General features: G+C 36.8%; 1 protein-coding gene across 2 annotated transcripts in view; it reads left to right on the top strand.

Annotated features, from left to right (window-relative positions):
* Positions 1 to 16,612, top strand: part of LOC115425186 (transducin-like enhancer protein 4) — a 106,148-nt gene that overhangs the window by 63,858 nt on the left and 25,678 nt on the right. For both annotated transcript variants that reach the window (XM_030142568.1, XM_030142567.1), the window contains exons 9-12: positions 13,448 to 13,570; positions 15,192 to 15,245; positions 15,335 to 15,487; positions 15,733 to 15,865. In XM_030142568.1, the coding sequence (XP_029998428.1) occupies positions 13,448 to 13,570; positions 15,192 to 15,245; positions 15,335 to 15,487; positions 15,733 to 15,865 (463 nt within the window). The remainder of the gene's footprint in view (positions 1 to 13,447; positions 13,571 to 15,191; positions 15,246 to 15,334; positions 15,488 to 15,732; positions 15,866 to 16,612) is intronic.

Raw genomic sequence — 16,612 nt, 5'->3', positions numbered from 1 at the left:
GCTCATGTCTATTATTGCTTTGTGTAATTAGTTTAGATTCGATTCGATTCCTTTTATGGTCATTGCAAATAAATACAGCGAAATTTTAAAGCACAAAGTAAAAAATGGGACCTATAAAAAAGTATAAGAACAATAAACACAAAGAATAAATTATTCCATTCATACTCCACCCCCAACACTACACACATGCATGCAAAACAAGCAGGTAGTGCCTAAAAATATGTAGTGATCATAAAATAAGACATTAATGCATAAAATAGTCCCAGATTATTGCACAGGCTCTTATGTTTTTCGTGTATTATTTAGTTTGGTGATGGCTGCGTCAGTTGATAGTTTACATTATAGCTGTGTTAGCTTAGCTCAGTTATCTTAGCTGTGTTAGCTTAGCTCTGTTTTAAGACAGAAACAGTAAAATCACAAATCTCCTCTGTTTTCTGTAGTTTGTGTTGTCTGGAGCTGCTCTAAAGGTCAGAAGTGTCACAGTTTACTTTGAATTGTGGATCAAGATAATACCATCCCATAATAACTTTCTACCTGCTTCTGCTACGTCCAGTATTACCCATGATATCCAACAGTCAGTCTTTGTACCAGGTTGTTGTTGCTGGTTTTGTGTTGTCACATAGACAAGATATTTTTTAAACCAAACATTTTCAAAAACAATGTGACAAAAGAATTTGATCAAGTTCACTCAAAAGTACAAATTTGAAACACTCCTCCAGGTTTTGTTTGACGTTTATAGACCCTGTAAAACCAGACACATGTTCACTTGAATCTGATGGTGCAAAACTATTCAATTTTACATTCATATGATCATATTTACAATATATGTTTATTTGTTCAAGCTCATTAAACTTAATTTTTTTTTTTTTCAATTCAAATGTGATGATTTTTGTGTAGGTTTCTGTAGGTTAAAGTGAAAAATAAGTTATCAGATCATATAGTTGCAGTTGTGCTGAAAAACAAAACACCAACACAGGTATGTGGTAAACATTTTTTGTTGTAAAATGAAAAAAAAAGAACATTATTTGATTATGATTTATTTATTTGCACATAATAAAAACAACAAAAGAAAAACAACATTCAAACAAGTAACAAGATTGTGCAGGAAAGGTTAGAAGCCAAAAAAAACGCTTATATGAATACCTCCCCCCGAAATGAACAATACACAAAAAAAATTAAAAATACAATATAACTGGAATAATAAACTAAAGTAAAAACAATAAAAATGTAATCCACATTACAAATCATCAAATACAAGTCAAATGATATACAGCCTTTCATTTTTTCATGAATTACAGTCCTTTTCAGATGCTTTTCAAACAATGATAAAACTAGATGTTGATTGAAGTTCAGGTCTTACATTATTCCACAGATTTGGTCCAGGATATTTCAGAGAATACTGACAGACAGAAGTTCGGCAGTACGGAAGATGAAATTTGCTTGGATATCGTGTAGAATAGTTGTGAATAACAGAAGACAACATAAAGAAATTCTGAAAAACTTTGGTCAGAAATGTTTTTATTTATTAGACTGGTTTGGTCAGGCTGGGCTTCCATACTTTTATTTATAGACAGACACAAGGGAGTCTTATTAAGTAAAAAAAAAAAAAAAGTGAAACAGCACAAGTTAATAGGTGTCATTATCAGGATTCAAATGGGGAGCAAATATAATTATGATGTGCTGGTAAATGAATACCTTCACCCAGACACACTGTACGTTTATTATTTTTTTTCTTTCACAATGCATTGTCTGCCAGTGGGACTTTCATTTGTTTTCACAGCCAAATTAATTTGCCCTGATGTTTTTGAAACAGGTAATTTGCAGCTAATTAATCTAATCAGAGTGGAAAGGGGAGGAGACGGAGTGAGTGTGTGAACAGAGGCTCAACCCAAACATACCTGTACACACACACACACACACACACACACACACACACACACACACACACACACACACACCAAAGTCTTGACTCCTCCCTGGCTGAGTCTTTGTCATCAACACTTGCTGCACGCCAAAGGGCATTGGAAAGGTTACAGGCGTGAGTTAGTGAAAGGTCGAGTTAAAGGTCCTGCTTTATTTTTCCTGTCTCCGGCCGCCGTCTACTGGGTAAGGACCGCCTCCCAATGAGAGGAGGACATCTAGCAGAGGAGGATCAGGAGGGACAGGCCGGTCACCAGGGGACATGCTCACATGACCTTATTTTAATTTTCCCTCCTCAAAGCAAATGAATCCTTCAGTAATGGTGTTTAAAAGACGCCATGTTTGATTCAGTGGAGAGCGCCACTAACTCACACTGAGGGCTGGTTGTCATTCTGCTGAGATGAAGCCTTAGTGGACAGTCAAAGTGTGATGAGTGCAGAACTGCATGGATGGAGAAAAAAAAAAGGAAAAAGAGGAAAAATGAAAATGTTTTGACAGGCAAGTGACGGAAAATCCATGGATGGAATTAATCATATGCATTTGCACAGTTCAGTCACTGACAGGACATTAGAACCTTCACACCCTCTATTATTTTATTATTACCCCCCCCCCCCCCCCCCCGAAAGGGAGGCAAGGGGTATTGTTTTTGGTTTGGTTGTTTCTTTATTTGCTTGTTAACACTTTAGCAGCAAAACTATTGGTTCAATTCATACCAACTTGGGTTTATAGATCACCAGTGACCCAGAATAGATGTGGTTACATTTTGGGAAAAGTAGGTCAAAGTTCACATTTTTAAAGAATTTTTTTTAATGTTTTTTTTTTTTTCCCATTTACTTATAATGTCCAAAATTTGTCTATGCTAACATCGGCACACACATAGACATGATGACATCCGCTGGATCGATGCCAAAATAAGCTACAATACATGTGAGGGGCGGGGTTTGTTGTGCCTGGCACCACATGTTTTTATTTACTACAGTGGTATTGGGTCAAACTATTTTTTTTCACACTGATGAAAGTATTTCAAGTAGAAATACATGTTTATTGTAGCCTGAGAGTTGTACTGATTTATGAGAATCTGTTCTGATTGATGTTTACATGAATGACAAAAATAAAAGAAAAATCACCACATTTTAAGCGGTAGCTCTTACTGTTCTGTCGACTGCATTTAATATCTAAACACAGGAAGACAAGCATCTTGTGGATTACTTAGAGGAGGTCAGTATGCAGGGTGTCTGGCACATTCATTGCAGCAAAACAACTTGGTTGAGAATGAGGTTGATTTTCTGCCATGATTGGTAATATAACATCAATTACGTAGTTATAGCTGAAAAAGCAAATGAAGTCATAACATGTTGACCTTTGATTCTTTATTTGTTTGTTAACACTTTAGCAGCAAAACTATTGGTTGAATTCACACCAAATTGGGTTTATAGATTGCCAGTGACCCAGAATAGATGTGGTTACATTTTGGGAACAGTAGGTCAAAGTTCACATTTTTAAAGAATATTTAAAATCTTTGTTTTTCCATTTACTTACAATGGGTGAATTTTCAAATGTCTATAAAAACATCAATTTTGTTTCAATTCCCTTCAAACTTGGCACATATATAGAGTCAATTGACATACAGTACATCACTCTGACATAAAGCTAAGGCATATATCATATATAACTGAAACAACACAAAATCTTTCTTTAAGTAATCTCAATTTTAACACTTTTTGGTTCAAATGTTGAAATCAGCACATGCATATATATGCTGACAACAGCTGGATTGATGCCAAAATAAGGTATAATGCATGTGAGGGGAGGGGTTTGTTGTGCCTGGCACCAGTTGTTGATTATAGTATAGTTGATTAACCCATAAAGACCCAGATGTCCACCCTCAGCTTAAACCATCTACTCATCCATAATATTTAATACCTGTTGATCCACTAATCCTATCTATCCATGTAAATAATTGGTATAAAACACAGTTATTCATCTTTTCATGGTCATCAGATATGACCCATATGGACGTTCAGAGGCTCCGTAGTGAACGTGGAAACACCGTCATCTTCTACAACATTGATTCACCAGTAAAACCCATGGAGTTGGATCAATGACAGTGGATGGACACACTGGGTTTATGTTCAGTTAATGACATTTGACACTTTTTCTTCAGTTTTCTCGGTTTCTGATATAATAACCTTTGAATTTACGTTGAGTTTATTTACATGATCAGTGAATGAAGTATAGAAAAACATCTGCTTTTTACTGAATATACACAAAATAAAGAGGATAATGTTACAATAAATGGTGATAAATCACTTAAGAAAGGGTAACTATAGAGGAAAAATTCATTTGTGAACTGCCACAAAAGTTGCACTGGGTCTTTATGGGTTAAGTGAGAATTTTAAGGAATCAAAATGTGAATAAAGCATGAACATTTCTGGGAGCTGAGACACTTATAATTTCACATTTCAGTGGCGACAGTCTTGAAACTCAAAATGGCTGCTACCAAGAAAACAGTGACGTGCAGTGGGGTTCATGGCTGGGGAGGCACTGACTCTTTCAGAGCCAGATCTACAAATATATGGTGGCCTGAGAACAGTGGCGGCTGCTCGTCTTTCAGACAGGGGAAGCTCATTGTCAGCTTACATAAAAAAAAAAAAAAAATTGTCAAGTTATTTAAACATACATTCGGCCCTCCGTTCCTTTTTAAGAAAATGCTCAGTGACCTTATCGTACCAAGTAGGCGTCTTTTCCAGGGACTGGACCAGTGTCCTCTCTGCTTAGATTGCCTTGGCCCATTGTGTTGTGGGTGTAAGACTTCAGCCTTTTTAAACAACAGATGCTCCTTTCACTCTGACCTAGCCGACAGTTTGATTGATTTAACTATCTACAAAACGATATTAAACTCGAACAAGAAATGATTAAATTATGTAACCGAAACAAGAAAATGCATAAATTATGTCAAATTGAAACAAGGAAGTACAATGAGTGTTTTATTTACAGTGCAAGAAATGAACGAGTAATTTCGTAGTGGTTTCTCTCTTGATTTCACAGCAGAATGTGCGACGGTATTAAACTGAACTGTGTCAGTGAAGGAGTAGATCTGAAACTAGCTGTCAATCAAACGGGATTCAGCCTTTCAACTGATCCTCCAATCAGCACGTGGGATTCTGGCGTCCAGCCCGGCTGAGCTCCGCCCACAACTCCATTCACCCCCAGAGACGTCCGGCGTCCGGGGGCGGGACAACATTGTGGCATTTATCCAATTACCGTCCAGTTTTGAGGCCATGAAAAAAACTGTTCCACTCAGTCCCATTGAAGCCCAGAGACGCCCAGAGTCTACGGACAAATGCACTGAGCAGAGATCGAATGAAAAAACAGCACAACGGGAATGTATGAGAAGTGAACAACATTGCGTCCATTGATTTGTGATAAAGCTGATTCTGAACGAACTCGTCTTTGAGATGAACGTGTTCTAACACATTTGTAGTCAATGAAATGTCAACACAACCGTACATATTTAACCATTTAATTTTCGTAATTTTAGGGGAAGCCGGGCTTCCCTTGCAGTCTATGAGAAATCGCCACTGCCTGAGAAACTGGAATAGAGAGAGTGAGCAGAAGGAATGGCCTGGGTATATGGACTCTGCATCAAGTCAGCATAGGTGGACTGGCAGGAACTCAACAGGAAACCTTCAAAAAGAGCCATTTCAAACTAAAAATAAAAAAAGTTTATGGTCTTACCTTTATTTGTACATGAAATGTAATTTTTGATGAGGTGAATTGAAGTGTGTAAAAAAGAACGAAGAAGATTATAAGCGCATGAATGTGTGGACTCACTGGCGCCATCTATCATAAGGCAGGGGTACTGTTTGCCTCCCCTAGTGACTTTTTCACTGTGGTTTTCTGATTAATCTGCGAGCCTAAACACATTACAGAAATACATTCCATATGTTATGCAGATTATGGAAGGATAGAGCATATAATCAGAGTGTTTGAAAGCATTTGAACTGCGATATACAGAGGGACAGCGACACAATATTTTCAGCAGAGTTCATGAGGGGAGGAGACAGTTCTGTGGGAGGCACAGCACAGGGCTGCCTCCTCCCTGTATTTGAACGGAGCATGCGGAAATTCTGCTATTCTAATTAACAAAAAAAAATAAATAATAATAATAATAATATTGGATTCAAACGGAAAATGAGTTTATAGGACATACCAACTGAAAACTATCAACATTTATTATATTTTATGGTTAAGTATTTTTTTCTTTTCAAGAATGACAAGGGAGGCTCTGCCTCCCCTGCCTCGTCTGACTGCACGTCACTGCAAGAAAATGTATCTGCATGCCAATTTTCACGCTTTATTCACATTTTGAACAATTTTGACCTACTCTTCTGTACTATTAGAGCCCTGTGTAACCTTGCCTACATCGCCACCTGCTGACAACACAATGAAGCAAAGTTTAGAACAGAAATGTTTATGGAAACTCATACAGTCCGAATTTTTGTTTTTGCAATTTTTTAAACGTTGACTTCAGTCGCCGTCTTATGGAAACATGGCCAAAGAAAGTAACTGGTAGCTGCATTCGGAACCTGAAACATCCCGCACAATTGAATTTCAAGCTCAGCTGAGTGGATTTGAAATGTTTATCTGCAGATTTAATTCACTGGCAATCTCAAAAACAGCTGCAGCTTTTAATAAGGTGGAACATTTTCTTGTCTGTTAGTCACTGCATGAGGTGAAGGGTGGAATTCTGTCCACCTTAAATGTGCATCTGTGTCAACACTGTAGAGCTTGAAGCAAGTTATGGATTTAATGGTGGACCATAGATATCGTAGTTTCATCAGAGTGGTGTTATTCCTCTGGTGTTGAGGTTTTGGAATTTTCAGAGATCTTTAAAATGCGTTACAATGATGCTGCTGGTGTGTACGTTTTACAGAGGATATCAGAGAAAAAGGAACATTTACATTTGGGCTACACACTAGTAAGACAAAGACGTACAACACTCACTAGTCACTTTTCCACTGACCTTCAAATTGCGTGAATATAACTTGCGGATAGAAATTTGCCTAATGGAAAACGACAACTGGTTTTTCGCTGAAAAGTTTTTGCTCTTACAAGAGGTGGTTTTTCGGGTGTAGTGAAATTGGTATATCGCGCAAAACTGCAATGGAAAGACTTTTTAGCGCAACTAGAGTCACGTGAACAAAAAAAAACAAAAACAAACAGATGTTGATGGATGTTACAGCAAGCATAGAAAGAGTTTTAAAACAAACATGGCGCGGTAGGTGTGGACACACGAGGAAACCGAATCATTTTTTAATTCAGTATGTGATAGAGGGGTAACGAACATTCTAGATTCAAAACAACACATATTTAAGTTTGTCGCCATGTTTATGGAATGACTTCTCGTGACATCTCACAATAAGAAATGAACAAATCATCATATTTGTGGTTCAATGGAAAAACTTACATTACACGCTTCTGTTTTTTTTTTTTTTTATATTTAGTAAATATCGTAAAGTTTTGCGCATATATCCAATGGAAAAGTGACTACTGTTCAGTCCCACATTCAGTATCTAAGGAGTAACAGCCAATGAATTAATGACGGCCAATATCAGGTTGTCTCATCTAACTTCGTTCAAGTTATTTCCATGTCGCTATCTTTGCATTTCAGTCTAATTTATCCAACCTCACTTTCAGAATGAACTGAGTATATTTTTCACACTTCTTACTGTATAATAGGATTAAAAATGGCAACCATCACATTTTATGCCAGAGCTTTGGTAAAGTATCCGTGTAAAACCAGTATTACTCTTGTTCCGTTCTCCTCGGCAGCTGCAAAATACTTTACAAAAACTCCTCACGCAAGTTAAAATAGACTAAATGAGTCAAATGCGCAAAAATAACTATAAACTGAATAAATGAACTGGAGTAGTAACATAACGTTTCACAAATATAATGCAGCATCCTCTGTATGATCTGTATTTACACTGGAATTCTACATAAAATGAATGAGTGGAATAGTGAGGACATGAGGCATTAGAGCTGTGTATGTCGTTTAGTTGATAAACACACACACGTTTTATTCATTTTTATTTATCAATGATATGTTAACAGACAGATTGAACTAGGGCTGAAAAAGACAACTTTAAATCTATGGTGGTTTATAGATTTAGAATTTAGAAAGGATTCTTACTGTAGTGTTAAATTTAATTTATATAATTAAATTGAAATAATATCATGAATCAAAGCCAAGGGGATTTTTTTCAATGATACACAACCCTCGTCTCTTCTGTAGGTGGTCGCAGTGTGAATCTATTTTTTTTCTCATATTAGTTTAACAGAAGCATCTGGAAACATTTATAGCACTTATGAGACATGTTTCAAACGATAACATTTAAGTCCTTTTAACAGACCAGTTCATAGTTGACATCACGGTCTGTCATCGCAGTTGTGCACACAATCTGGTGGCAGAAAAACACTGTATATCAACAGGGGTAAACAGAGATCAGAGAGAATAGAAAGAAAGGAGAGGAAAATGTCTTGTTGTGCTGTAGGTTGTTAGAATAGAAATACTAAAAAAAGCAACCTTCACTTTTACCGAATACCGTCATTAAACGGACTGAATCAGCAGCGACTGACATTGTTTTAATGTCCATTAAACAACACTGACCCAGCCATGCAAGAGCAGTTCACTGTCAGTAGAGAGTTGGTCGACTTGTCCATGATCGCCCACGTCTTGTAAAACTGTATTTTATGTCCTTGTGGCTGATTAGGCAGCACGATGGTTGTCAGCACATGAAAACCATTAGACAAATCTCGGCGTTATGTATTCCAACCTGTTATGTGTTCTCTGTAGGGGTGTGTATTGGCAAGGATCTGGCGATACGATACAAATCTCAATACTAAGATCATGATACGATATATCACAATATATCATGATACTGTTAACAAGGCAATATTTTTGGGATTGTTTTGTTTCTTTTTTTAAATGTTTATTTCTTGGAAAACCAGAAATATGCGCTAATAATAAACAAAATTGTATTAGATCAGAATAGGATCTAATGCTGTATCACTAAACGTTTCCTCTGTAAAAACTCAAAATGCAGGATTTGGATAAATACAGTTTTAATATTAATTTAATGAATTACTTTTTTTAGTTTACAAACAACAGAGAAAAATACCCATGTGAATATATAAACAAAAGAGCTTGCAGGATTCCCAAAAAAATATAAAGAAAAAACAAAAAATGAACCTCTGCCTGCATTTGAATCAGTACCTAAAAATATTGATACAGTACTTTTTAATATCGATGTTATATTGTCAAATGAAATATCACGATATATTGTGGAACCAATATTTTCTTACACCCCTAGTTCTTTGTGCTCTTAAACTGAAGGCTCAAACAGGACTCAGGGCTCAGCCCACCCAAAAGTTCGTCTTGCCCACTCAAACAAAAGTTAAGGGAAAACGTTTATTCAATAGAAAAATATAACAGACTACCCTACTATTGGGTCTTATTTGTGATTGGGTGGGCAGCCTACAGCCCGCCCTATTCTGTCAGTGATTGGTTGTCATCTAAGCGCTTCATTCGCTCATACAGCAGCTCACTGTCTGTTGTCTGTTTCTGAGCTGCGGGGAAATAAACGACCCCCCTCATTTTCTGCTGCCCCTGTTGGGGTTTCTGTTTAATACCACGATTCTCTCTATCAGAATTCCACTGCATCTGTGACTTTTTGACGTGCTCTTGGGCTGAGCACCGTCTCTGGGCTCCTGCAGAGCAGCCGGTCTGGTGCAGCCCCCCCCCCGCACACAGACTAAAGCAACACCAGTAAAACACACACAGTCTGTCACTCGCTGCCCAATGAAGGAACAAAAACTGAGTGATGGGCAAACGATCTCTATCACTACATTATATTAATTATTCTAATACTTTTGTCCTGTTGGCTTACATGTATATAGTTCTACTGACATTTGAGTCTAAAGTTCAGGGTTTTAGGTGGAAAAAGAAAGATTTGTTGTTTTCTTTGTCATTTGTCACTTTTCAGATTGAATTTGAATAAGACTTTTTTGTTTATGAAACATAAAAAAATTAAATCTAGTTATTTTATTTTTACTTTTGTGTGGTTGTTCTATTGTGCCACATTTCAATCTGAGTTTGAACAAGAGTAGACTGCCTTGTTTTTGTGTAAATTCTGGCCACAGTGAGAATAATTTATTTTATTAGTATTTAACATTCATTCTTTTATTTTTCAAGCTCATCCAATGAAAAGAAATATGCATGAAGGACTTCTAAAATGATTTTTATTTTACATTAAAGAGTTGAGCTGCCCAACAATTGAATTTCTCTTTTTGGATCAATAAAGGAGTTCTTATTCTTAAATAAACCCCCCACCACTTCTTTTCAATGCCGTCAGGACTGCAGGTCAAATTGTCAGCCTTCAGGACACTATTCAGCTTAGCTATCATCTGTACATACCAACCAAGTTTCCCACCTGTTATTTAAACAGCCCACCCTAATGTGACTGGACACAACCAGCCCTGATGTTCACTAATAAAAGAAAAGAAAGATTTGTTGTTTTCTTTGTCATTTGTCACTTTTCAGATTGAATTTGAATAAGACTTTTTTGTTCATGAAACATAAAAAAATTAAATCTAGTTATTTTATTTTTACTTTTGTGTGGTTGTTCTATTGTGCCACATTTCAATCTGAGTTTGAACAAGAGTAGACTGCCTTGTTTTTGTGTAAATTCTGGCCACAGTGAGAATAATTTATTTTATTAGTATTTAACATTCATTCTTTTATTTTTCAAGCTCATCCAATGAAAAGAAATATGCATGAAGGACTTCTAAAATGATTTTTATTTTACATTAAAGAGTTGAGCTGCCCAACAATTGAATTTCTCTTTTTGGATCAATAAAGGAGTTCTTATTCTTAAATAAACCCCCCACCACTTCTTTTCAATGCCGTCAGGACTGCAGGTCAAATTGTCAGCCTTCAGGACACTATTCAGCTTAGCTATCATCTGTACATACCAACCAAGTTTCCCACCTGTTATTTAAACAGCCCACCCTAATGTGACTGGACACAACCAGCCCTGATGTTCACTAATAAAAGAAAAGAAAGATTTGTTGTTTTCTTTGTCATTTGTCACTTTTCAGATTGAATTTGAATAAGACTTTTTTGTTTATGAAACATAAAAAAATTAAATCTAGTTATTTTATTTTTACTTTTGTGTGGTTGTTCTATTGTGCCACGTTTCAATCTGAGTTTGAACAAGAGTAGACTGCCTTGTTTTTGTGTAAATTCTGGCCACAGTGAGAATAATTTATTTTATTAGTATTTAGCATTCATTCTTTTATTTTTCAAGCTCATCCAATGAAAAGAAATATGCATGAAAGACTTCTAAAATGATTTTTATTTTACATTAAAGAGTTGAGCTGCCCAACAATTGAATTTCTCTTTTTGGATCAATAAAGGAGTTCTTATTCTTAAATAAACCCCCCACCACTTCTTTTCAATGCCGTCAGGACTGCAGGTCAAATTGTCAGCCTTCAGGACACTATTCAGCTTAGCTATCATCTGTACATACCAACCAAGTTTCCCACCTGTTATTTAAACAGCCCACCCTAATGTGACTGGACACAACCGGCCCTGATGTTCACTAATAAAAAGTGACACGGGCTGCGTATGTGATTTTTCTCTTTTGTGTGAGTTGCCACTATATTCCTACCCTTAAAACGTCCGGTGCAACAAAGTTATAGGCACTGAGGGATTTGTATGCCTTGAGCTTTTCTTTTGTGTAAACGCTGGTTTTTTCAACCGGATATAAACAGATGTCCGTCCACTGCAGCTTCAGCCATTTGGTTGGCTCCGCCCACTGAGCTGACAGTGAGTTTGGATCAGGAAACCTCACCCCGCTGCTAATGGTCAACTTATCTGTGTAAGACACCTTGTCTCTCGTTGACAGTTAATTCAAATAATTGGAGAAGGCCTCTGTGTCTTCCATTACTCTGTTTCTGTCCTGAATTTAGCGTTCCTGACACCGGCTTCCATGTACTGTTGACACGACAATTGTCACTTTCTGCCACCTGCCCACAAAATACGTCATCAAAATGTTTCCTCACTGGATGTTTATCGGCTAAAATTTGCTTAGAGGTTTTATTTATGTCTTTGTGCATAAGAAATCAATATAAGTGAATCCCCAAAGGAACTTTGTGTTGGTAAATGCAAGTTATGCAAATTTACAGGATTTCAGTTCTATTGCAACATGTTGATGGTCATATGAACTATGTTTTCAGCTCAAAAATGTCCAATTTCATCACAATTAATGCTATATTTTCATGTCACAAATGGCCAAGTTATATTTTAACTGAATTTACCTGATAAACAAATATTCTATTCTTTAGGATTCCCCAGTTTTTCTTACAAGATTCTATCCTACATATCACATGTTTTATTTTTACAGGTTCAATATGGAGTATGGTGCTGATCCATCCTGCTTATGTTACACCAATACATACATTAAGAATGTCACACGTCACTTTTTAAATCAACAGTTTTCTAATAATAAGCATTTTTATAAAGAAATAACAATTCTATATAGTTATTTACTCTTTAGTATGATGATAAACTATACAATAAATAATTCTGATCCTAGTTTTTGCACAGGGATCATTAGTGGAAACGGTGACATGGCTGCCGAGCATCAGTATGATGGGATCTGTAACAACCATGTCACATCCGTCCACTGCCACATTTTGTGTTTTTGTGTCAGCTGTTATTGTTCTAGATCCACAATACTAACATTTATGAATAAGAGGAGAATTAGCAATAGTAAGTCTATAAGTTTATTACTAATAAAGTACTGGTACTGACCAGAGCATCATGGGTAATGTCACGTCCGTCCACCAGTTTTTTATGCTCTTTCTAATTCTATTTTAAGAATTCTATTCTAATTTATTTTCTTCTATTCTGTGCTATTTTATATTCTATGCTATATTCTGTTCTATAATGAATTCATTAGTTTCATTGCTGCCCCGTCCCCCCTGCCAGGTGTAAACAAATATAACCAAATGCGGTTTTGGTACAAAGGGCAATATTACAATTTTCAAAAATTTCTGAAAATATAGCTTCCACTGTCAAATAATATCAGTAGTCTGTGCACAAATGTATTAGCATTATTTCAACACAGTTCTATGCATTTCTTACAACTTTTTTTTTTTTTGACAAAAATGGCCACTCATTTGACCCCCTAAGTAAATTTTAGCCATTATGTATGTTGGTAAATAATAATCTGTAATGGGTTTAAAATGCATGAACATTGTCAGATGTAAATCCATCTTAAGTCAAAAAGCCTTCGTCTGAAACTTTCATACAGTAGATTTGTTTTTTCTGTGTCCAGTTCATCAACACAGGAAGACAAAGAGCTTGGATACAGTATAGGTTTATGCTGAGTCTATGTCACATACATACAGTAATTGGACTTTTTTTTTTTGGGTGACACTAGTGTTTTTTTTCTTCCAGAGCTCATCTGTGTCTCCGTCAGCCAGTTTTCGGACTGGAGAGAAACACCGGAACTCCAGCGATTACACGTCTGACACCAAGAAACAGAAGACGGATGAGAAGGAGTTGGCCTCCACACGTTATGTGAGTGCAAAGCTGACTTTTTGTGGCTGAGAGTCGGCATATATGTCTTTAAACGTATTGTTTTTGACAGAAAGACAGATGAATGGCAGAAACACATGATTATCCAAGAACCATATGGTGTCATATGGCCTCTGCACCTCCACAACTACATTAATGAGAGGTTTTGTCAAAACTACATGTCACTTTAAAGCTCCCAAAGATCCAATGATCCAAAAGTCAGTTTCATAACAGAAGAAACACAGAAGGAAAGTTGTAGCTCATGAGCCAGATGCAAACTTTTTGAACAATCATCAATAGAAAAACACAGACAGAAAGACATGATGGCATCTGAGCCATCTGGATATGAACTCAAAACTAAAAATGAGGAAACAAAAACAGGACAGAGGCGGTTAAAGAGTCCAGATTGTTATCCTTATTACTGCATGAGCTTTTTAGATGAATAAATCCACCTATCTGGGACATTCACTTTCAATAAATGTATACAATTTGAGCAAAACAAAACGGAGTATGAAGAATACACAGGATTTATTTTCCTATATTCAAATAGTCACAGTTAAAACAGATGAGGTGTAAATAATTTAGTATCATTTGTCAAATCTGTGTTCAGTCTCCAAGTTCCAAGTCAACAAACATACACACCACAATGGACTGGTGATGCATTCAGGAGTGCCTTGTAAACTCTTGCTTCTGTATGTACAACAAAGCATGTGGGGATAGAAAAGACATCAGAACAGAACAAAAATATTATTAAAATTAGACTACTACATCACTACTACATCTACTGATATGCATTTATTTATTTTTGTATTTTTATTTGAGATCAAAACAATAGCAAGAAATCACCAACAGCCCCTGAAACTCTCCAACACTGAAAATGTGTCTTTCACATTATTATAAACCGGGCATTGTCACTATTTCCAGGATAGAAAATTAATATGAACTATCATCCATTATTACTGCCAGTATCTGCAAATATATGTAAAAGGTCCTATTGATTATTTATTAATTAGTCTGTCACTAAAAATTGGAAATGTGTTTTTTTCTTTTAAACTTGACACTGTTATGTACATGAATGTATTGCTGACGTTTAGTGTTGCTCTAGTGTACAATTATAGTTTATGTCCCCAGACTGATTCCACCTAAATGCACCACTGAACCACACAGGAAATCAGTCCTGCCTGTGTCCATCAGACTGTTTACCTGCACCTTAGAAGCACAGAATTAGAATTACACACAACTATATTTTTACACTCTTATTATGTATACTTCTTTAATTATCATGTTGATAATATATTGTCTAGTACATATTGAACAAATTACTGTTTTAATTTTGTGTCTTAATAATCTTTAAATGTGTGTGTATATATTTTATTTATTTATTTATTTATTTATTCTATTTTAGCACATTACAGTTATTATCCAAATTCTACCCAGATCTTTTTATTCTTCTGATTTGTTATGTATAGTGTGTAGTGTTTGCTCTTGTGCCTATCTATCTATCTATCTATCTATCTATCTATTAAAACAACAGAGGGTACTTTGTACCTCAGAAAATCTAAAAACAAATCAGTCCAGATAGAAGAATAAAAGTAAAGTGTGTGTTTTTTCATGTCAATCTCAGGAAAGTGATGGAGAGAAGAGCGATGAGAACTTGGTGGTGGACGTCTCTAATGAGGTACAAACTCCAGCCAACACGGTGCCTTTATTGTCCCTGGTTTGAAAAGATTCAAATCACTTGGTTTTCTTGTCTTTGTCCAAACACAGGATCCGGTGTCTCCGCGAGGAAGTCCTGCCCACTCGCCTCGGGAGAACGGATTGGACAAGAATCGCCTCTTAAAGAAGGACGCGCCCCTCAGTCCGTCATCCATTGCCTCGTCCAGCAGCACGCCGTCGTCCAAATCCAAAGACATTAATTTAGTGAGTCTTCTGGGTAAAAATAGCCTTTGTCTTTTTTTTTTTTTTTTTTTTTTTTTCAAACTTTTTTCAGAATTGTTTGGTAATAACAGTTTGAGGTGAACAGATGATAAATCAGAAGTGGAACCAGAGCCTGCCTCAGTCATCTTCCTCTCCTGTTAGATCTGATGTTAAATCTGTGAATAGGAGGAGAACAGCGCCCTCTGCAGTCAGTGTTTAGACCCCTCTTGTATTCTGTTGCTGTTTAGAATGAGAAGTCCACGACGCCTGTGTCCAAGTCCAGCACCCCGACGTCACGCTCCGACGCCCCCACCCCCAGCAGCGCCTCCACCCCAGGCCTGAGGACAACGTCTGCTAAACCAGCAGGAGTGGAGACACTGGGTGAGGAGCATGGACACTGATTTACCCACAACAGAAACATTCAGCTGGATTCAGCTTCAGTAGATTGAACACAGCCTGGCACTGGAGCAGATAAAGGAAAGGAAAACAACTGTGGTAAAGTTCCCCTGAGGTTCCAGGACTCGCTCTGTCCATCAGTTTGACTGAAAGGATTGTAAATCAATAATGCATTATTACCATTCTGTCATTTTTATTTTATTGAGGAATGAATTAGATACATGTTTAATAGCAATTTCCAAAAATATCATGATCAAAACTAGAAGCACTCGGAGAGCGCAGACCTCCGCCAAGGCTGATCAGTGCCCCCACCCCCGATCACCACCAAAATTTAATAATTTCTTCCTTATCCCATTTCCAACAAACCCTGAAAATTTCATCCAAATCTGTCCATAACTTTTTGAGTTATGTTGCACACTAACAGACAGACAAACGTGGCCCCCCCCGTGGGCCCCCCCACCCCCGATCACCACCAAAATTTAATAATTTCTTCCTTATCCCATTTCCAACAAACCCTGAAAATTTCATCCAAATCCGTCCATAACTTTTTGAGTTATGTTGCACACTAACGGACAGACAAACAAACAAACAAACAAACAAACCCTGGCAAAAACATAACCTCCTTGGCGGAGGTAATAAAGATGTTCCATGCACAGAGCTAACATTCAGACGATACATTTATAAGGTCATTGAAAGAAAAGGTGAACAGACATATGTCAAGAGCAGATGAAG

Source organism: Sphaeramia orbicularis, chromosome 9 (assembly GCF_902148855.1).
Source record: "Sphaeramia orbicularis chromosome 9, fSphaOr1.1, whole genome shotgun sequence".
Lineage (NCBI taxonomy): Eukaryota > Metazoa > Chordata > Actinopteri > Kurtiformes > Apogonidae > Sphaeramia > Sphaeramia orbicularis.
The sequence above is the reverse complement of the archived record's forward strand: the minus strand, read 5'-3'. Positions and strand labels throughout refer to the sequence as shown.